We start from the raw sequence: 22,641 nt of genomic DNA, 5'->3' as shown, positions 1-22,641 counted from the left end.
CTAATTAATTATATTAATAAAATATATAAAAAATACATAAAAATAACTATACATAATATTATACTTTTTTTTAAATCTGCTTTTAGGCATAATTATTGAATTACAAAAGAGTTTTGCTGTCACGGGCGTGACACTCTCAAGCTGAAACCACGCGGCAGTTCCACGTCAGATTTTATTTTTTATTTTAATTTAAGAAAAACCACATTTAAGTTTTTAACCAACAGAAATTGGGTAATAGATATTATTAACGTTGTAAATAGAAAGAAACCCAAAAATTACGGTCTGTGATGATATGACATTGTGACGTGCAACATTCTTCTTGTTTATCTGTGCCCTTAAAACTATTTCTTTGATCAGTTCTTCTACAGACAGTCGGGTAACGTAATCGGCGTGCAGTCGGGCATGTCACGTCAGTTGGTTTAAAAAAAAAAAAATGAAACGAAGAAATGCGGAAAGAGAAATACGGCTTTGGCTTGTTGGGGAAGCTTTCTGAAACGAGCATGGTGGTCTGAGCTAGTTGCATCCGTGTGGTTTGAGATTTCGTTTATTCACCATGTTTTTCGGATCGTCTTCTTCAAGCTGGTGGGAAACATTGTAGCATGAAGTGGAAGAACTCTCTCTTTGCGTCATCCTCTTCGGCGTCGTTGGCTGTATGAAAAACTGGTAAGAGCTACAACCGGGTCTGGGTCTTCTTCTTCTTTGTATAAATGTTCTTCGTGTGGGTCTCTAGCATGTGGGTTTATCTGTTATATTAATGGAGAAGTGATTTGGACGCCTATGATTTTTGCTAAAAACTCCTACATTTTTTTTTTTTTTGTTGCTAAAGCTAGGATCTTTGCATGATAGTCTGAGTTAAGGAAGTTGGCAATCCGAAGAGAAACCTACAAACTCTTCCTTGCTTTTGACACCACGTACCGGTTGCCCCCTTCCTCAATAATGTGACTGAAGCTCTGTTTGAACCTCTATTCATCCCACTGAAACAGAGCGTATGAGCTTTGGACAGATGAGAAGAGAGTAACCTGCTCTAGAGGTAAATGCTCTGCAATACATGATGTTAAGCTGAAGGGAAAATAAATTTTCTAGTCTCCTAGGTCCAAATCCAACCGAGGCAGGTCCATTATTTCATTCCCTCAATGCCATATTCCCTGTTGTATTGGTTAATAAATTGAAGGCTAAATCCAACCGGAACTATGAGCGTATTTGGTGTGGGACTAACGAGAAATGGCACTAATAAGCATGATAAAATTGCACTTTGGTGATTTTATATTGTGAACCATTTTTATGGAAGTAACTAATGATAAATATTAATTTTAATGAGCAGTTTGGTTAATGAATCATTAAGTTATATTCGGATTCTATGATTGGTTTGCTAAATGAATCATCAATTGCCATATTCAAGGCGATGTTGTGGTGGAGTGTATTAGCTTGAGTGTGTTAGCTTGAATGATGAAATGGCACGTGAGTACAAGTCATTTTCAGAAACAAATGAATCATCAATTGCCATATTAAAGTCATTTTCAGAAGCAAATGTCTTATAAGTATGTTGTTTCTAGTGTCGTTGGCTAACAACAATAATTAAGTGTTAGAAGATTAAAAAAAGAAATGGATCCTAAACCGCTTTTAGCTCTAGATTTTGTCTTAGAAGATTTACTTGAATTACAAAAATATATCCCCAGTTGTTTGCCTGAATAAAATTAAGCTTCCATCTAACTAACATGCCCACCGCGGTTTGCTTGTTTTAAATGGCATTATCATCACTTCTTTCTTTCTTTCTTTCTTTCTTTTTTTATAACCTACTACTTATATTTGATGATGATGGGAGTATGATGAAATTTATTTTTTGTAAGAATTATTTTGGAAAATTCTGCATAAAGTGGGAAAGATAGAGTCACTGTCACAATAACATGGTACTTGGCCCATTGTGTTTGCACTATTTTGATGGCCATGGAAAATAACATGGTTCCTGCTGTGTGTACTTAATATTGTACGTATGTAATTGTTCATCAACCTACATTCATGGTTAGAAGGAAAAGAAAAAGATTACAAAATGTTTTAGGAGATTTGGTCTGGAATATACACACAGAGGGGACCATTCTCACTGGCCAAACAAGAAAGTATCTAGATCCTAGTGGGTTAATTTTCCATGTTCTTTTTCATTTCTTGCTTCGCAGCCTATTGGGTTATAATATGTACAAGCTGACTAATATATTGATGTGCAATTACATGTTTTAATTGGAGCATAAATATAAAGAGAGTTTACTATTTAACAAACGGTTTCATTTGTATGAACACCTTTATTCCATTATAAAGGTGGTTGTACAATTTTCTCAGATTTCAGCATGGGAAAAGGGGAAGAAAACCCACAGCTCTCAATTCCATCTAGCTCAAATCCCCCAGATGCTGTATGACTTCCTATTATTTTTAACATTTGTATGCACTCATCAACCTCGATCTTGCTAATTATAACTTAATAATCTTTATGTTAGGACATCCCAACAACTGCTCCAAACATGCCAAAATATACTTATTATCCACCACGGCCTGCGTGGGCACCTGCTTTTATGCCATATCCAGATGCATACCAATATACAAGCAACATTCAGATGGTAATACCCCATTACTTTGTTTATTTATTTATGTTATGAATTTATTGGAAGCATAATTATTTATGTTTGTGCAGAATGCTGGTTACCTATTTCAATATGGGATGGGACATCCGAGTCCTCTCATGGCTATAAGCTCTACAACAGAGGTGCTGATTTGTAAAGAGGATACACCTGGGTGTGAAGAAACTGAAGCACCCAGTTCCTCCTCTAGAGTGCATGAACATGGTGAAGAGGAGAGGCCAGACCTACATGAAACCGAGTATGGCACTGTCGATTCACCTCCGTTAGACCAATTGGATGGTGGCTCATCTCCGTTAGGGCAAATGGAGGGTGGTGATATGATTATGGAGCCAAAATCGGGGATGGAGTTTGATTCTTTTGAGGAATTAATGGAGTATTATAGGCTATATGCTAAGAAATGCGGTTTTGGATCCATGACACAACGAAGTGAGAGAGATGACGAAGGAAATGTCAGATATGTCACCATTGGTTGTACTCGTGGGGGAAAAGCGCAGAATAGGACAATGAATGTCGCCAAGCCACGCCCGACAGGGAAAACTGACTGTAAGGCTCGGATTAATGCCTTAAAAGTCCAGGGGAAGATGCGGTTGACCACAGTCCATAATACCCATAATCATGGGTTGAGTCCACAGAAATCCCGGTTCTTCCGATGTAATCGCGAAGTTAGTGAGGCCGTAAAAAAGAGTACTAGATACTAACGACCTTGCTGGCATTCGAATGAACAAGAGCTTCGGATCTCTTGTTGTTGGTGCGGGAGGATTTGAGAACCTCCCATTTTTGGAAAAAGATTGTCGTAACTACATCGACAAGGCAAGACATTTACGACTTGGAGCAGGTGGTGCTGGAGCGCTTTGAGACTATTTTACGAGGATGCAATACAAGAATCTCGGATTCTTTGCCTTGATGGATTTAGATGATGATGGGAGGTTGAAGAATGTATTTTGGGCAGATCCACGCAGCAGGGCAGCTTATCAAGATTTTGGTGATGTGGTAACGTTTGACACCACGTACCTAACAAACAGGTATGGAATGCCCTTTGCACCCTTTGTTGGTGTAAACCATCATGGGCAATCGATTCTCTTTGGAGCAGGGTTAATTTCCAGTGAAGACACAGAGACTTTTACATGGTTATTTCAGACCTGGCTAGAGTGTATGGATGGTATAGCCCCGCCAACTATTATTACTAACCAGGATAGAGCAATGAAAAATGCCATTTCTATTGTATTTCCAAAAAGCAGACATAGATTTTGCCTGTGGCATATTCTGAAAAAAGTTCCCGAGAAGCTTGGTTCCCACCGTGCCTACAAAAGTGGCTTGAAAACCCAGCTGATGAAATGTGTTTATGACAGTCAAACCATTGAAGAGTTTGAGAAATCTTGGGAAGAGTTAATTGGCGCGTACAACTTGGAAGAGAATGTGTGGTTGCAAAGTTTGTATGCTGAGCGCACGCATTGGGTACCGGTATTTCTAAAGGAATATTTTTGGGCTGGCATGAGTACAACACAACGGAGCGAGAGCATGAATGCATTTTTTGACGGATATGTTCATGCGAAGACAAACTTGAAAGAGTTTGTCGACCAATTTGACAATGCCTTGAGGAAGAAAATGGAGAATGAAATCAGCTCAGACTTCCAATCTTTTAGCGTTACAATTCCATGCATATCTAGATCTCCGATGGAAAAGAGATTCCAACAGTTGTACACGAATGCAAAATTTAGAGAAGTGCAGGAGCAAGTTATGGGTCTAGTCGATATGGACCCATCTCTACTTAGAAGAGATGGTGTGAAGAAGACCTATCTGGTAGAAGATGAAGTGCTAGTTGACGAGTTCACTAAACATGTTAACTTTCATGTGGACTTCAATGAGGAAGATTGCGATGTTAAGTGTTCATGTGGGTTATTCCAGATGAGGGGGATACTGTGCAGGCATATCTTGGCCATATTCAAATGTAACGGGATAAAAACTGTGCAAGATAGATACATTTTGAATCGATGGAGAAAGGATATCAAACGGAGATACACGTTAATCAGCAGTACATATGACACAGGGTCTCAGCAGGAAGATAGTAACAGATATTCAAGCCTATTGAATATCTGTTACCGGATGATTACACGTGCAGCGGGTTCGAAAGAGCATACTGAGGATGCAATGGCAAAGTTGTATTCTATGATTGAGTTATATGGTGACACCCAAGAACCCCCTTCAATTCCCAAATGCTAGACCAATGTTGATGGTACATCAAATAACATAAATGACGTGCCAAGTGAAAAAATTGTACTCAGTCCACGAGTTGTGCGCGGAAAAGGCAGACCCCCATCTCTGAGACGAGCATCCAGGATGGAGCAAGAGATGCGCAAATTTAAACAAAGGACTAAGTCAGCAACTGCAAAGGGAAAACGTAAAGAGGTAATTTTGGATATATTATTTGCTGTTGTTTGAGTTATATTGGGTAAATACATGTTTATTTGAGTTGATTCTTATGCAAATATTGTGATGACACATTTAATTTGGTTTCTTGTATGCCAAATTAGCGAGATGGAAGCACACTGCCAACCCAAAACACGTCTAGAAATTTATTTGGGCCATCAGAGATAGCTATTAATGATGCAGGAAATGTAAAGGTATTTGAGTTCTAGTCATCTTATTAACTAATCATATTTTTAGAAAATTCATCTCCGTGTTTTTAACTAATTATATAGTTTCATTGTTTTTGATATCTGGGCCTTATTAGACTGTGCCAGTCAGCTCAAGTTATGAAATCAACATGCAAATAATGGTTGGGAGTCAAGAAAGTGTAATATTCCTAAACAAGGCTTATTTTAATGTGTCAATAATGTGTCATATTCTACTAACCGATATATGATGTATAGGTATCAGTTGGAGTGGATGGATCACAACCTGTGGATGGTGAAGTAGCCATGCAATGATATATGGTTAAACGTAAAGAGGTATGTATAAGAAAGTTTCTGTTGGGAAGAGTTATAATTTTTATTTGGTTTCCTACTTGGTATTATCAAGAAAATAGTCTACTAGATATGAAGTCAAACCATTTCTAAAGGATTATTGTTGGTGCAGGAGTATGTATTGGCCATATTTTGTTGTGCTGACGAGGTTGAGACTATTTTGTTGTGGAAGAACGATATTTTGTTGGGGTCCGTACAGGTTTTTGTAAATCTTCTTGGAAGAAAGATTGGTGGGTGAATTTTGGAGTTGCTGTTTTTGACAAGTGAAATGATATATCACTTGGCTACCTCGGCTGGGCAAATTAATGTGGGAAGAAGGGTTGCAAGTGACATGGCTTGCATTTTGATTCTTGATGCAAGCCCATAGTATGTAGTAATAGGCAGTTGTTGAACCTCCCATTAATGTGGTGAAGTGTTGGTGAAGTATGGCCCCATTTTTGTAAAAAAGTAATTTATGCATGCCTATATTGATTCAAAGTTTGTACAGGTGGGAAGAAAGTAATTAGGTGATAGATTCAATTATATCTTTGCTGTAATTGTTATAAAGAAACAGGAAGGAATGCATGTCTATGAAGAAACTGTAATGTGGGAAGAAGGGTTGATTTGGTGTAATATGTCTATGAAGTTGTAATTATGATTCATGAAAAAAGAAAGCCCATGGTTCTTATACGGTTTCTATATTCTTGTGGCAAGTTTCATGATTTCTGGAAACTGTGGTGATTGAGTTAGCTGTTTCTGGTATCGTGACAATTAACAGGGGGAAACTGTAGTGATTGTACATAAGAAAGTGTATTCATATGATGCAAGTCCACGAGTAGCTTTAGATTGTTAAGAGTTAGCAGGTTAATTTCACTGTGGACGGCAATTTGGTGGTTACCAATTGCCCAGATTGTTTTCTAAAGGAAAGATGGTTATCTTTCCAAATCCAATAGGTCAGGTCAATACAAGCACTCAATCCAACCACCTGTGCAATTAACAATTTTGAATGATAACCAAACAAAAACACAAATTTCATTGATACTGGAACTGTGAATACAATTTGGCCAACTGGGTTATACAAGTGCAGCGGGTTCAAGAAATCTAATACATGTATAGATATGATTGAGTGCTTCTACATATTACACAATTACATCAACTCCAACCTAATACAAAAAAGTGTGTACATCACATATATTGTCGACCATTGGTCATCTTAAGTTCTGACCAACTTAAAGCAGGGTTAACTTACAAATATTTTGCAATAGAAATAACATGAGCAAATTAACAGACAGTATTACATCCCATATTCACTTAGTTACTAGCAAGTAACAAAGGAGAACAATGACAAAAGCCCAAAATAGCGAAGCTAGTGTGCAGGAGCGCCTTAAGTCAGCTTGTTGCTGAAGAAGGATCGATATATTCTTCACAATCTCCTCATTTATGGTGGTCAGCTCTATCTACCTCTTCTCTATCTCATCCGCCATATTTCTGAGTTGAATCTCTCTTCTTTGAATATCGTCGAATCTCTCTTCTTTGAATATCGTCGAATCTCTCTTCTTTGAATATCGTCCAGTATCTGATCCAGGTATGCCTCTTTCCTTAACAGATCATTCTTCCTTTTCAGAAGGTCTTGATCTATGTCTTGACTATCTGCCCATTTGAAGTACTTGCAGTATGGCAATCCCTAATCATGACAAAGGGAAATATTAGATAACATGAACAAGAAAGTATGTGGGACTATAAACTAATGGTGCAAGTGCCTTGAATGATGTAGCAACAGTTACCTTAGTGTTGTACTTTCGACATCCTAGGAAGGCTCGGCCAGGATTTATGGAAGTATTTGAGTATCTCACTGTGGCTTCAATGTCACAGAAGCACACAGGTGTACTCAAAGTACGATTTACAACAGATGCAGAAGACATTGATGATGATGACGACATTTTAACCAAAACCAGATTGACACTACGATAATCTAAACAGCTGTAAAAAAACATTTTACAATAGGCAACATCAACAGAATTGACTAGCTAAATTTTAAATTAATAATGTAGCAAATACAACAAAAAAATTAATGGGTTATTTGGCATGGGAGTAGAAACAGAGTTAACTAATAATAGCTAACATGAGAAAGGATTGATTCATGGTGAAAATTGAATGATTCATGAACTCCAACTCATGCAAATGTAGAGATCCAACCCAAAAAACAAGATTGACTAGCTAAATTTTAAATTAATAATGTAGCAAATCCAACATAAAAAGCAAGGGTTATTTGGCATGGGAGTAGAAACAGAGTTAACTACTAATAGCTAACATGAGTTATAGTTTGATATATGGTGAAAATTGAATGATTCATGAAAGTATAACTCAAAATGTAGCAATCCAACCCAAAAAACAGAATTGACATTCTAAACTATAACTTACTAATATAGCAAATCCAACCTAAAAAGCAAGGGTTATTTGCCATGGGAGTATAAACAGAGTTAAGCTAACATGAGAAAGGATTGATTCATGTTAGCTAATTAAATGAATCATTCCAACAGTTATAACTCAATAATCTAGCAATCCAACCCAAAAAACAGATTTTACATTCTAAACTATAACATACTAATGTAGCAAATCCAACCTAAAAAGCAAGGGTTATTTGCCATGGGAGTATAAACAGAGTTAAGCTAACATGAGAAAGGATTGATTCATGTTAGCTAATTAAATGAATCATTCCAACAGTTATAACTCAATAATCTAGCAATCCAACCCAAAAAACAGATTTTACATTCTAAACTATAACATACTAATGTAGCAAATCCAACCTAAAAAGCAAGGGTTATTTGCCATGGGAGCATAAACAGAGTTAAGCTAACATGAGAAAGGATTGATTCATGTTAGCTAATTAAATGAATCATTCCAACAGTTATAACTCAATAATCTAGCAATCCAACCCAAAAAACAGATTTTACATTCTAAACTATAACATACTAATGTAGCAAATCCAACCTAAAAAGTAATGGTTATTTGCCATGGGAGTATAAACAGAGTTAAGCTAACATGAGAAAGGATTGATTCATGTTAGCTAATTAAATGAATCATTCCAACAGTTATAACTCAATAATCTAGCAATCCAACCCAAAAAACAGATTTTACATTCTAAACTATAACATACTAATGTAGCAAATCCAACCTAAAAAGCAAGGGTTATTTGCCATGGGAGTATAAACAGATTTAAGCTAACATGAGAAAGGATTGATTCATGTTAGCTAATTAAATGAATCATTCCAACGGTTATAACTCAATAATCTAGCAATCCAACCCAAAAAACAGATTTTACATTCTAAACTATAACATACTAATGTAGCAAATCCAACCTAAAAAGCAATGGTTATTTGCCATGGGAGTATAAACAGAGTTAACTAACAGTAGCTAACATGAGAAAGGATTGATTCATGTTAGCTAATTAAATGAATAATTCCAACAGTTATAACTCAATAATCTAGCAATCCAACCCAAAAAATAGATATTGATTTCCTCCAACAATCCTGCCCACTCAAACCTACAAATGAAACAATTAAACATCAGCATGTAAACTATCAGAGAACTACTACATTATAAATGATTAGTTTTCAGAGTTAGGTTCAGAGAGCTTACCAAGCTTTAACTCATTCACATTCACGAGAATGACACAATGTTTCCAAGAGAAAGGGTAAATGTTTAGGGTTAGGGTAAGTTAAAGGAAAATGGTTAGGGTTTCGAGATGAATAGAAAGTGGCTAGGTTAGGGTTAGGGTAGGGTTTCGGTATGAATAGAAAGTGGCTAGGTTAGGGTTAGGGTTAGGGTTAGGGTTTTCGCACTATACAGAAACAGAACTGTTAGGGTTAGGGTTAGGGTTTTCGCACCAAAGAGAAGCACGGGGATTGGGTTAGGATTTTCGCACCTAATTAAGTTAGGGTTTTCGCACCGAATAGAAATCGAAGCTCTTAGGGTTAGGGTTAGGGTTAGGGTTTTCGGCCTGAAGTGGAGGATTGGGTTAGGGTTTTTGGACGTGGGAGATGGAAACCGAATGGTTACACGAAATCGATCGGTAGAAACATCACAGGGCTCGAATATGACAAAGATCCCTCATAAATCGAAGGGAAAATACCAACACAAGGGGCAGAATCAAGGGTTTCCGTGAGATTGAAACCGAATGGTTACACGAAATCGATCGGTAGAAACATCACAGTGCTCGAATATGAGAAAGATCCATCATAAATCGAAGGGAGAATACCAACACAAGGGGCAGAATCGAGGGTTTCTGTGAGATGGAAACCGAATGATGGAAACCGAATGGTTACTCGAAATCGATCAGTAGAAACATCACAATGCTCGAATATGAGAAAGATCCATCATAAATCGAAGGGAAAATACCAACAGATTTGATTGAATCGAGGGTTTCCGTAGTCTGGAGATGGGAGAATCGAAGGCTCCAGAAGGAAGAAGGGGGGAAATCGAAGAAAGGAGAAGGGGAGGAAGAAGAAGGGGGGAAGGGGGGAAATCGAAGGGGTGGGAGGGGAGCACGGGACTGAATGGGAAAACCAAAAAGAAAGGAGGGAAAGGGGGATGTCAACCGGCTGAATGAAACGCATCGTTTCATTAATGGGTACAGTTTTGAATGAAACGCATCGTTTCATTAATGCCACGTAGGCGCCGACTGCACGCCGTCTCCCCAAGGCGCTTGCAGATAGCATTTTCGTTCTTTGATAATCAGTGTTAACACTGTTTATAATTTGGATTGATCGGGCTAATAATTTATTTTTAAATTAAATTTAATATTTAAATATCTAAATTTTAAATTATTAAATTTATTTTAATTTAAAAATTTTTTACACTCAAGTCCCATAATTTTTTTTTTTTTTAATTTAATACCTCTTTATACACAAGATTCATAATCTTTTATAACTTTTCATAAATATATTTAAATTTATCTTAATATTTAAACACATTTAAACTCATCTTAAATAATATCATTTCAGTGCATACAAATCTCCTATTATTTATTGGGGTCTTCAATAATTTTATTTAAAAAAAATTACTCTATATATAATTTATCTAGTTAAATCTTGAGTAATTTTATTTAAAAGTTTTTATACTAAATACAATTCAGGTAACCTAATTTAATTTAAAAAATCAATTTTAAATTTTAACTTTTTTAAATTAAATTATACCGTCGAGATAACTTGTAGTATAAAAAATTTTAAATAATACTATTATATATAAATATATATGTTTTTTTTACAATAAAGACTTGAGATTCTTACAAATATATTGAAAGCGATAGTGACAAACTTGTTTGGATTTAGTGACAAGATGGTCTATAAAATCGTCTTCGTACGGTCGGCGTTTGAGGGTTAAGAGTCATTGTTTAACACTGATTAATCATCTAGAATGTTTTGAAAATTAGTTCAAAGCGATTAGTAATACGGAGAAGATAAAATTATTTCAAGCACCGATAAAATCAGAAGCGCTCATTTTTTAAAGAGAGGAAGACGAATTATTCACATTTTATTTGATGGTCAAAGGCAAATTGAAAGTTAAGAAGTAGTAATTTTAAGGATTTTCATAGAGATGTCTCCTAAGTTACCATAACATGGGGAAGTATCGACGTAATTTCATAGAGTCATTCGGTTGAATGCTACATGAAGAACATAAGCCAGATGTAAGGAACAGGAAGACCTAGAATGTAGAAGATCATAACATTACTGATTCAGCAGATTTGGATTCCTATATATCACTTATGTGGTACTTCTGTCACTGATTGAAACTTGACATTGCAATCCACTTCACGCCAACGCGGAGGATATGTTTATTATAAGTTAAAATAAGTTAAAATCATCTCAATTTATCTTATATATATATATATATATATAGGAAAACATCAATATCATTAAAATAAAGTATTACAAATTGTTCTTCTCAAGCCAAATAGCTTGGGAAACAAACATTGGGACTTGATCCCCCATATTCTAATATCCTCCACATTTCATGCATATCTAGTTAGTTGATGTGCAGCCTCATTTTCCATTTGATGAACATGGATCACTTTGCTCTCTTGGAAGCATTTCAACAATCTCTGTATATCGTTCAATGGATCCCCCAAAGTAGAAAAATTATCTCATCTGAATGAAGTTTGTTGACCAATAATAAACAATTAGTTTCAACAATAAGCTTTGGAATTCTCCATTGAACACAAAATTGTAGCCCTCTAACCATAGCTAAAGCTTGAGCAGATTCTAAGTCTGTCATCTCATTTTCCAACTTCCTACATGCAAGAATAACTTCTTTTTTTTCATTTCTTGGCAAAACACCCACACCAACTCTTCTTTGATAAAAAATAATAAATAAATGAATAAATGCACCATCAATATTAAGCTTTAAATATCTAAATAGAGGAGGTTTCCAGTAGCACATTTGTCTTGACCATCCATGCACCTCTTTATGAAATTTGTACAAAGGTAAAGTGTAACAGCCCGTTAGAAATTCAATTGTGAAATTTTTATTAACTTTAGGAACCTCGTGAAGACCCCATAAGTTTCACGAATCCATTAATCGTATAGGTTTTTGTCTAACTACATAGTTAGTGTTATTATTTAATATGATATCAGAAGTGTGTTTTTGATTATTAGAGATATTTAGAAGTGTCAAAATGTATTATGGTTTGTGCCATTAGACTCGGAGTGTTATTTAAGGTCTTATGGCGCAATAACATTTTTTCATATTTTCGGACAAAACGTCTGTTCAAAACTGTAGATATTATTGGATAAAAATATTTTAAGCTAATTTTATGGATATTATTAGATAAAAACATTTTAAGCTAATTTCGTAGATATTATTGGGTAAAAATATCTTGAATTGATTTTTGTAGATATTATTAGGTAAGAGAGTCCTACACTCCACTCTCACTCCGGGTAAGAGAGTCTTACACTTAACTCTCACTCCAGGTAAGAGAGTCCTACACTTAACTCTCACTTTAGCCTCATCTCTTGCATATCTCATCCATAAGTATCTCTAGCCACCTCTCCCCACGAATTGATTTTCATTTATATTTTCCATTAAAAGAATATCAAACACTCTCTCTCGGACAACTTTTAGGAGTTCTTTTACATGCTCATTTCGAAGCTTTTTTCCTCGTGATCGCGCTTAAGGTTTTATAAGAAATGCGGAGATCGAGGTAAGTTAGCTTTTAACTTACTAGAAGTCTACTGTGTATGTGTGCTAAGTAAAGGAACTACAGTGTATGTATGTATGTTATCATATATGTCATGCCATGCCAAGTTATCACGTAATTGTCTATTATACATAATTTATTCTATCATCAATTTTTATCTGTTACATAATATATTCTGTCATGTATTACTGTACATTACAAGTATGTCATGTTAAATATGTTGTCTATTATATGTTATGCCATGTTACGAAATGTTTCTCTCTCAAGTTCGTCATGTATTTTAAGTTATGTTCAAGTCACGTTATGTTACGTCAGGGCTTTAGTCATTTCGTATTCCAGTCACGTTTCATCTTGATTACTTATGTATGGGGTCACAGTAATTGTGATGCATACACTACGTGAGACACAACAATTGTGACACGTAGAATACATGGGGCCACAATAACTGTAGAGTATGTATTTAAGTAGTTAAAGAATAAGTTTTCGTAGAATACATGGGGCCACAACAATTGTGGAGTATGTATTTACACGTAGAATACATGGGGCCACAACAACTGTGGAGTATGCATTTACACGCAGAATACATGGGGCCACAATAACTGTGGAGTATGTATTTTTTATGTTAAGTCAAGTTTGTGTAGAATACATGGAGCCACAACAACTGTGGAGTACGTATTTACACGTAGAATACATGGGGCCACAACAACTGTGGAGTATGTATTTTTCATGTTAAGTCAAGTATGTGTAGAATACATGGGGCCACAACAACTGTGGAGTATGTATTTTTCATGTTAAGTCAAGTATGTGTAGAATACATGGGGCCACAACAACTGTGGAGTATGTATTTACACGTAGAATACATGTGGCCACAACAACTGTGGAGTATGTATTTTTCATGTTAAGTCAAGTTTGTGTAGAATACATGGAGCCACAACAACTGTGGAGTATGTATTTACACGTAGAATACATGGGACCACAACAACTGTGGAGTATGTATTTTTCATGTTAAGTCAAGTTTCAGATCAAGTTCATGTCAAGTCAAGTTCAGTTCATGTTTCAATTTAAGTTATGTCAATTATGCTATGTTGTACGCCAAGTTATGCTTTAATTACTTATGAATTTGATTATGCATTTATACTTTTACTGTCATCCATGCATCATTAGCTTGTGTGGAAGTTTTTTGTTAAGTTACTGAGATTTGTAATCAAATCTCACTTTGGTAGTCCCAACTACCATTCCCCCCGAAAGGTAGATCTTGTTACAGGACCTGAAGGAGAATCAGGAGCTGATCAACTAGACACAGTTGACTAAGCGACGGTGCGACGTCAATGTTAATATAGTAGTTAACGTAATTTACTACTTGTACAATGGAGTTACATCTCTAGTACTTTTTGGATCATAACCATTTTGGACTAGTGTTGTGATCTATTCAATGGGTCTTTATGTATGAAGTATGTATTAAGTATTTGGGATATTTTCAATTTGGTGCATAGTATTGCTAAAGAAAAAAATTATCCGCTGCGAATATTGCATAATGTTAGATGCATGTCAGGAATATTGCATCTTATATGTCATGAACGGGAGCAGGTAACCTTGTGTTGCATGTCTCGATGCTTCAAATGTCCGTCCGATCCCAAACGGAATTTGGGGGCGTCACATAAAGCATGCTCAATCACATATTTTGGTTCATGACACATATTTTCATAAATCATTTTATTTATTCTAAACCAAAATCCCTATGCTATTGAAAAGAATATAGATAGATCCTCATAAGAGCCTACTTCCTTAACAAGTTTGCCAAACCCCAAAAAGACAAACACTATTCAACCTGCTGTAAAAATAGGAGATATGTATTCCAATACAAACGTATTTCTTTGTAGTAGAACAAAGCATGGGCAAAATCCTTTGTTTTTGTTTTTTTTTTTAATTTTTTATTACAGAAACAACATTCATATTCTACAGCAATACGTTTCTTTTTTAGATTATGGAAAGTTGGAAGGCCATCACAACAGGCCCTCCATGCAAATATCTTTATTTTCTTAGGAAGTTTCATTTGCCATAGTCTCTTCCAAAAAGATCTATTTCTATCCTCCATCGAGCTTTCTCCTCTGTGTAGCTTTGAAGTATTCTGGAGCAGTTTATAATTAAGCACTTTTGACAGAGTAGATCTTATTCTTTTTTTGATTCCAAAACTACTTGTCATTTGAGTTGGGACATATTATGATCTTGAAAATTTTAGCTGCTATATTTGGATTGAAAAGAGCTCTAATTTTTTCCATATTCCACCATTGAGTATTAATATCAATGAGAGAATGAACAGTTGCTTCCCAATCTTCCACAATAGTTTGATCAATGAGTTTATTGGCTGGAAACCTCCACTAATTTCTCATTGCCTTTTCTCCAAAGATAGCCTTATTGCAAAAGTTTTGTAGCTTCCCATAATCCCCAATAAGCAAAAGAAGGATTTTGGTCAAATTTAGAGTCAAAGAGGGTTGTTCTAGGAAAATATTTGGCTTTATACATTTTAAGTAATGATTCCTCATGCAAAAAAATTCGTCACCCTTGTTTTGCTAGGAGGGCCAAATTAAACATCTTAAAATTTGTAAAACCCAATCCTCCTCTAAACTTTGTTTCACACATCTTTCCCCAACTGATCCAATGAATTTTATTCTCCTTTGATTTCTTCCCCCACCAAAATTGTGCCATCATCCTTTCCAGCTCAATGCATATTGATCCTAATAACTTAAATCAAGTCATTGCATAAGTTGGGATAGACTGTGCAACAACTTTAATGAGAACTTCCCTTCCACCTTCAGACAATAGACTACGTTTCCAAGTTTGGAGCTTTTGCCTCACTTTTTGTTTTATTAGTGATAAAGCTTTATTCTTTGATTTGCCAACAATAGGCAGTAAGCCCATATATTTTTCATATTGATGTGTATAACTTCCCCCAATAGAGACATGATTTCTTCATTTAACTCCTTTGACACATTTCTACTAAAAACCATAGAGGTTTCCTCTCGATTGATTTTCTAACCCGAAGCTTTCTCATATTTATTCAACAATAATTGAATGTTTCTATTTATCTCTAAGTTAGCTTTACAGAAAATGATCAGCAAACAGTAGATGATTTAGTCCACCTCTACAAATTTTAATACCTTCCATAGATTTAGTTCCACAACAATTCTTTAGTAGACTTATCAAACCCTCAGTGCACGGTAAAAATAAATAAGGGAATAAAGGATTCCCTTATCCCAAACCTCAGTAAGTTCCTTTATTCCCTTATCCCAAACCTCAGTAAGTTATAATAGGGCTTTTTCGCACGCCATTAACTAGCACAGAAAATGTGACAGTTTTAACACACTTTATAATGAGCTTAATAAAACTTATAGCAAAACCAAGTGTAGCCATATCTTTTTCCAACAAATCCCACTCCACCATAGCATAAGTTTGCTCATGTCTAACTTTAAAGACATAAAACTTTTCTTACCCTTTCTTTTGTTTCTCAAAAAGTGTATAAGCTTATAAGCAATAAATATATTATCAGTAATTTGCCTCTCCGGGACAAAAGCAATTTGAGAATCAGATATAACATGAGGTAACACCTTCTTCAGTCTATTAGCAATCACTGTGGAAATTAGCTTGTAAATAACATTGCAAAGACTTATTGGACAAAAATCAACCACTTTTATTGAAGATTTTTTCTTAGGAATTAAAGTACTAAAAGTGTAATTAAAGCCTCTAGGGAACTCTTCAGTGCTTAATATTTGTAGAACAACATGTGTGATAGAACTCCAATACTTTTGAAAGAAGATAGAAGTCATTCCATCTGGACCACGTGCTTTAATGTGGTGCATCTGTTTAAGGGCATGATTAACTTCTTCTGTCGAAAAAGGCTGTGATAACTCCTCATTCATTTGAGTAGTGACCCTTGCTTCTATTTGAGATGAACTATAAATAGAATCCACATGATCAACAGTTGACAAGATGATCTAAAAATAGTCTCTAATGAGAATATCCCTTTGGTCTCCTTCTTTCCAAACCCCTGAATCATTTTCATTTATCTTAAATTAATTATTGATGGTATTAATTACTTTTTCAACTTTTAATAAAAAAATTAAACGCATCTCAATCTAGTTCATAAATTCAAGCACATATATCAACCTATTTACATTTAAACACATTTCAATGGGATCCACAAAATACTATTATTCACATATCAACTTAGATCATTTGAGATCACCTCACAAAATACAATGGCTGTTCTAAGGCATGGTCCTTGTTTATCCATGATTCCTTATGTTAAATAGGGTTAATTCGAGTTACTTCAAGCATATTGGAATTTTTACGAGTCCAAATATTTGCTCATTTCATAGCCTAGGTCAAATTGTTATGATTTCACTTCTACGTCATTTAGAAGGTTACTAGAGTCCCCTAAAATAATTCTACACTTCAAGATCAAGAGCTCAAAATGATTGCTTTAGGAAATTATAGAGAGATGTGATAGCCTTTAATTTGTACGTCCACTTTTTCTACACTCTCGTAATTAATGTATAAAACTCTCATTTATAGAGTTTTCTAATTAAGTGGTTAATCATCTAACTTGAAGTTAAGTGCTTTGTGGTGGAGACTTAATTAACTGTTTGTAACTTCCCTGCCCATGTAGACATAACATGCGTTATGGGGTATCCACTACTCGTCCACAATGGGTACCATGCCCACTAACAATCTCCTCTTGATCTCTCAATAATTACTTTTCATACAAAAAATCAAGCGTGCAACTTGACAAGAAGTAGAGGGTAGGAGTACTATATTAAATCACCATTTTACTAACATAATACATCACTCATAACATCTCGTCTATCTTTCCAGATTATTTGATCTCACTAGATCAAGGGTCTTTAATCCCTCACGAGTTTATAATTCAAAGAAATTCTTGATTTGATGTCATATAATATGCTCATGATTATATTGAATCAAAACAACATAATCGCCTAGTCTATGAGTACTTATAAAATAATAAGTAAGAATTCAAACAATCTTCTCTAGACATTTGTGTCAATTCAATTGGACTTGACTACTTTCTTAGAAATGCTCCATGAGACCATATCATTTGTGGCCATAAAAAAGCATGCTAAAGTAGCAAAATCGAGTTTTCATCTCATGACATAGGTTTAGATTCAAGGGCATAGGAATATATCATTTATTGATTCATTAGAGTTCACATAGTGATGGAATAGGGACCTATTCAATCACTCTCTCATATGGTCGTTTGTAGCACATATAGTATGATTGTATGTTATGATAGAACTCCCACTCAATTTTGCATGTCATATTCAAACATAGGGCTGTACATCGATGGGTTCGGCATCAGTTTTAGCTCCAAACTGAGATACCACCGACGTTTACCATGAGTCTATTGAACCAGTCGAAACCATAGGTTTGGAAAGAGAAAACTGATCATATCGATCTCGACCTGCATTGGTGCGGTCTTCGGTCTATCATCGGCATTTTTTGTGAAGGGGGAGGAATTGAGGAAGAAGGAAGAAGCTTCATTCCGTTGTCTGCCCTGGAAGAAGAAGAAAGTTGCAGAGAGAAAAAAGACGATGCAGGGAAAAAGAATAGGGGTGGGGAAGGGGGGTATTAATTCATTTTGAAATGACGTCATTCTATTATATATATTTTTTTAACTTCCAAGCTCTAAAATGACATCGTTTTGCTCATTTAAGTGAAACGACGCCGTTTCATATACATATGTTAAAAAAAATATATACATACACTAGATCAATGGGTTTAGCAGTTTGTCAGGTGTTTAAATTGGCACCGAACAACCAATATCGATTTTTCCTCAATTTCTCTCGCTCATCGACCAGTTCAATGCTCTGGTGGTTGGTCTAATCGGCTCACAGCCGGTTTGGGCACCTCCTGTATACTCATATTCAAACGCCGTAGGAATCTTAGGGTGGGTTTGAGGCATGAGATGAGACACAAAATTCTCATCTAATTTCATTTTATCCCATTTCATCTTATTTCCAAACATAATTTAAATACAAAATTTTTGAATTAATCATTACAACTTTTTCAAACTAATCATTACAACTTTTTAAAAATTTCAAATAAAAAAAATAAAATCAAACTTTTTCAAATCTTCAAACAAAAATATTATTAGAAAACTATATTCTTACAATATTTTAATTTTATGATATTTTTATTCAATTTTTTCTCTCTCATTTCCTAAAATCCAATAAATACTCAACTCAAACTATCTCACTACTATTCAAAAATTATTTTACTACTGTTTACAAAATTCTAATCTCATCTTACTCTCAAAACCTATCCTTAGTCTAGTTGCCACAAATACACCTTTAACTTGAGTTCTTAGCACAATCACTCATCTAGCGCCTGTCTTAAATCTCGCATTCCGCTTTAATCAGGTGTCATGAAGTTGTGCAAATACTTCATCTACGACTTTTGTAAGTCTCATCTTAGACAAGCTAAGATGACATTTTTTAAATTTATCTTGAATGCTCCCAAAGCACCAATATGTTTACTTGCTCATTTTTCAAGCACCAAAGTAATCAATTTATCTCATCTTGCTTACAATTCCAATGCCAAGATGACCATCCATGTGAGTGAACCGATCTTTGCCTAGTGACATATTTATAATATGTGCTTTTCACTTAGTATCAATTAGCTTATAATAGGAGACAAAAACAATAATCTTATTGATACAATATAAAATATGTTGATGTCCCAAACTTTTAACATTAGTTTGGAAAACAATTCTACTAGTAGCCTTAGTAAGAGGATCGACTACCATCTTAATAGTAGAGATATGTTGAAGGATCACCTCACCTTATGTAACATCTCGAATGTAGTAAAAATGAATATCTATGTATTTGATTCTACCATGGTATTTGGGATCCTCAACATATGCCAAATATGTCATGTTGTCACTGTATATCTTAACGACTTCATATGCATGAGGCATAACCTCTAGGTGCTTAAAAAATCTCATTAATCAAACAGCCTCTTGTAAAGATGTTGAACAAGCAATGTATTCTAACACTATCATCAAAGCAATGCATGATTGTCCCACTAAGCATAAAAGCGTAACCTATCGTGGGGTTACACTCATTTTATCACTAGTCCAATCAGTATTGCTATAATACTTCAATCACATGTCTACACCTAGATAGCAAAGAATAAGGTCTACTGTCCTACGAAGGTATCAAAAAATTCTCTTAATTACTTGCTAATGAATAGGTAATGTGTTACTCTAATAACGACTAATCAATTTAGTTGCAAAGCAAATGTTATGTTGTGTACACAACATAATGTACATCAAACTTCCAATTGCACTTGCATAGGAAACTTTGGTCATTTATTTATTTTCTTCATCATTCTTATGTCAATGTTCTAGACTCAATATATAACATTTCTCAATTGGAATGTCCGTGGGTTTGGAGTTGTACATACGGAATAGTTCTAGAATTTCCTTAATGTATGTCTTTTGAGACAAACCAAGAAGGAAATAAGCTTCCTAGGTTGATCCCTTGAAATTTTCTCTCATAGCACATAATTTGCTTCACCTATGTCCTTCATCTCAAAAGTAGATGACAACTCCTCTTTATGGTGACAATTATCTCCATATCATTTCTTGCTAATAAAATATCATTCATGTACATAGATAAAATTAGTAACCTCTTTCATGTATGTTCGACATACACATAATGGTATTAGTCCATCTCAAAGCTAGTTGAAGTAATGGCCTTTATGAAATTTGAAGTTTCATTGTCCAGACGTTTGTTTAAGGCCATCAATGGAAACTTCAACTGGCATATTTTGCACTGTTCTCTCAACTTCAAAACCAACAAGTTGATTCATATAGATCTCATCGTGTAGCTCTTCATTGAGAAATGCAGTTTTCACATTATTTGGAAAAGCTTTAAATCCAGACGTTCAACTATAGCTAATAATGAGGTGAATGGAAGCAAATCTCACTAGAGGTAAAAATGTGTCTTAATAATCTATACCATTTCTTTGGGTATAGCCCTTCACTATGACTTGGGCCATAAACTCATTTAATCTCTCATAGCAACCAATTATTTATTTAAACAAGCCTTGACTGATGGTGGACTTGAGATATCATAGAACCCTATCAACAATAGTTAGATGTGGTTTCCGTGGTTGGTTCGTGAATTGGTTAAGAACTTGAGTTGAGCATGTAACGATTAGGTCTGGTGATAGTTATGTAGAGTAATCTTCCAACTAATATGCAATAAAGGGAAGGATCTTTAAGGAGAGGACCAGCAGTCCTTGTTATCTTTAACTTTTTGTCCATAGGTGTAGTAATTGGTCGAGCACATATCAAACCAGAATCCTAAAGAATATCAAGTGCATATTTCCTTTGACATAGGGAAATACCACTAGATGATCGAAGTATTACTTGAGGTTGCCAAGATTCTTAAACTTGAACTTATCATCCAAATAAGACTTCAAAGAATCCATTTCAGTTAAATCATTTCCATTAATAATAATATCATTAATATATACTAAAAAACTAGTGATTGATGAATCAATGAACTTGGTAAACAATGAATAATCGACTTTAGACTGGACGAAACCAAGCTATAAAATAGAATCTAAAAGTTTGCCAAACCATTGCCTATAAGCTTCTTTAGTCCATAAAGGGACTTAATCAACCGACATACCTCATTCTTTCACTTTCTACATAAACTTGGAGGAATGGTCATGTAGACCTCTTAATTTAGATAATGAGTAAAAATGAATTATTAACATCTAGCTGAAAAAGATGATAATTTTAATAAGAAATGCTTTAGTCAGAAAGAGATCCAATAAAAGTAATCTTACAAACTGACGTGACTTAATGTTATATGTTAGATTGTAAAGCTAATTTTATTGTAAAGTAAATCTAATGTACCACATCAAGCCATGTCATTTTTTAGGATTATTTTTGTGGAATCCTTTCGTAAATGTAGCACTTTTCATTATTAATAGCTGCAACAACAAGTAAACATCTGAAAATAGGAAGTTTAGCAACTGAGGAGAAAGTTTCTAAGTAATCGAGACCTTCTTGTTGTGTGTAACCCTTTGCTACCAACATGGCTTTGTAGCATGCTATTGAACTATCTGAATGATATTTAATTCTATAAATCCATTTACATGTAATGGGAGATTTCTCAATAGGTAAATGAGTTACTGTCCAAGTATTATTGGTCTCAAGTGCCTTTATTTCAAATTCTTGGCCTCACACCACTAAGAATCCTTAACAACTTGATTAAAAGTATTAGGTTCATTGTGAGAGATAATATTGGAAGCAAAACACTTTTGAGAAGGTGAAAGTTTATTATACGAAAGAAAATAAGATAGAGGGTAGGGTGTAGAAGAACTTGCCTAGGAAGAGGTGAAGTATGGTGATGAAGAAATCAGTTAACACTGATATTACTACAGGTAACTAGGAGCATGTCTAACCTTCATGGATCTTCTTGTGGGAGCAGAGTTGTTTGGAACCTGAGAATCAATTGGATTGTTGGAGACTCGAGAAATGGGCATATTAGTATTATCAGGAAAAGCAACGGGAAAAATATTTCAGAATAAAAATCTTGGTGTTTGTAAGAAGAAAATGAGATTTTCTTTCCCAATAAAAAACCACATTTTGAGAGAGGAACACAGATTGGTTTTGTAGGTCATAAAGGTTGTAGCCTTTGACACCATATGGATAACCAAGAAAGATGCAAACTTTGGCATGTGGATCAAATTTGTCTATATTATGGGACAACACAAAAGCATAACAAAGACATCCAAAAACTTGTAAATGATCATATTAGGAGGTGAAGAGAAGAAGATTTTGTAA

General features: G+C 34.9%; 1 protein-coding gene across 1 annotated transcript; it reads left to right on the top strand.

Annotated features, from left to right (window-relative positions):
* Positions 1 to 3,497: 3,497 nt before the first annotated feature.
* On the top strand, positions 3,498 to 4,847 carry LOC122277086 (protein FAR1-RELATED SEQUENCE 5-like). The gene has a single exon (XM_043086969.1). It carries the CDS (start codon positions 3,498 to 3,500, stop codon positions 4,845 to 4,847), a length of 1,350 nt encoding a protein of 449 aa, XP_042942903.1.
* Positions 4,848 to 22,641: the final 17,794 nt, after the last annotated feature.

This window comes from Carya illinoinensis, chromosome 9 (assembly GCF_018687715.1).
Source record: "Carya illinoinensis cultivar Pawnee chromosome 9, C.illinoinensisPawnee_v1, whole genome shotgun sequence".
In the NCBI taxonomy this organism is placed as follows: Eukaryota; Viridiplantae; Streptophyta; class Magnoliopsida; order Fagales; family Juglandaceae; genus Carya; species Carya illinoinensis.
This window is presented reverse-complemented; position numbering and strand designations above follow the sequence as displayed.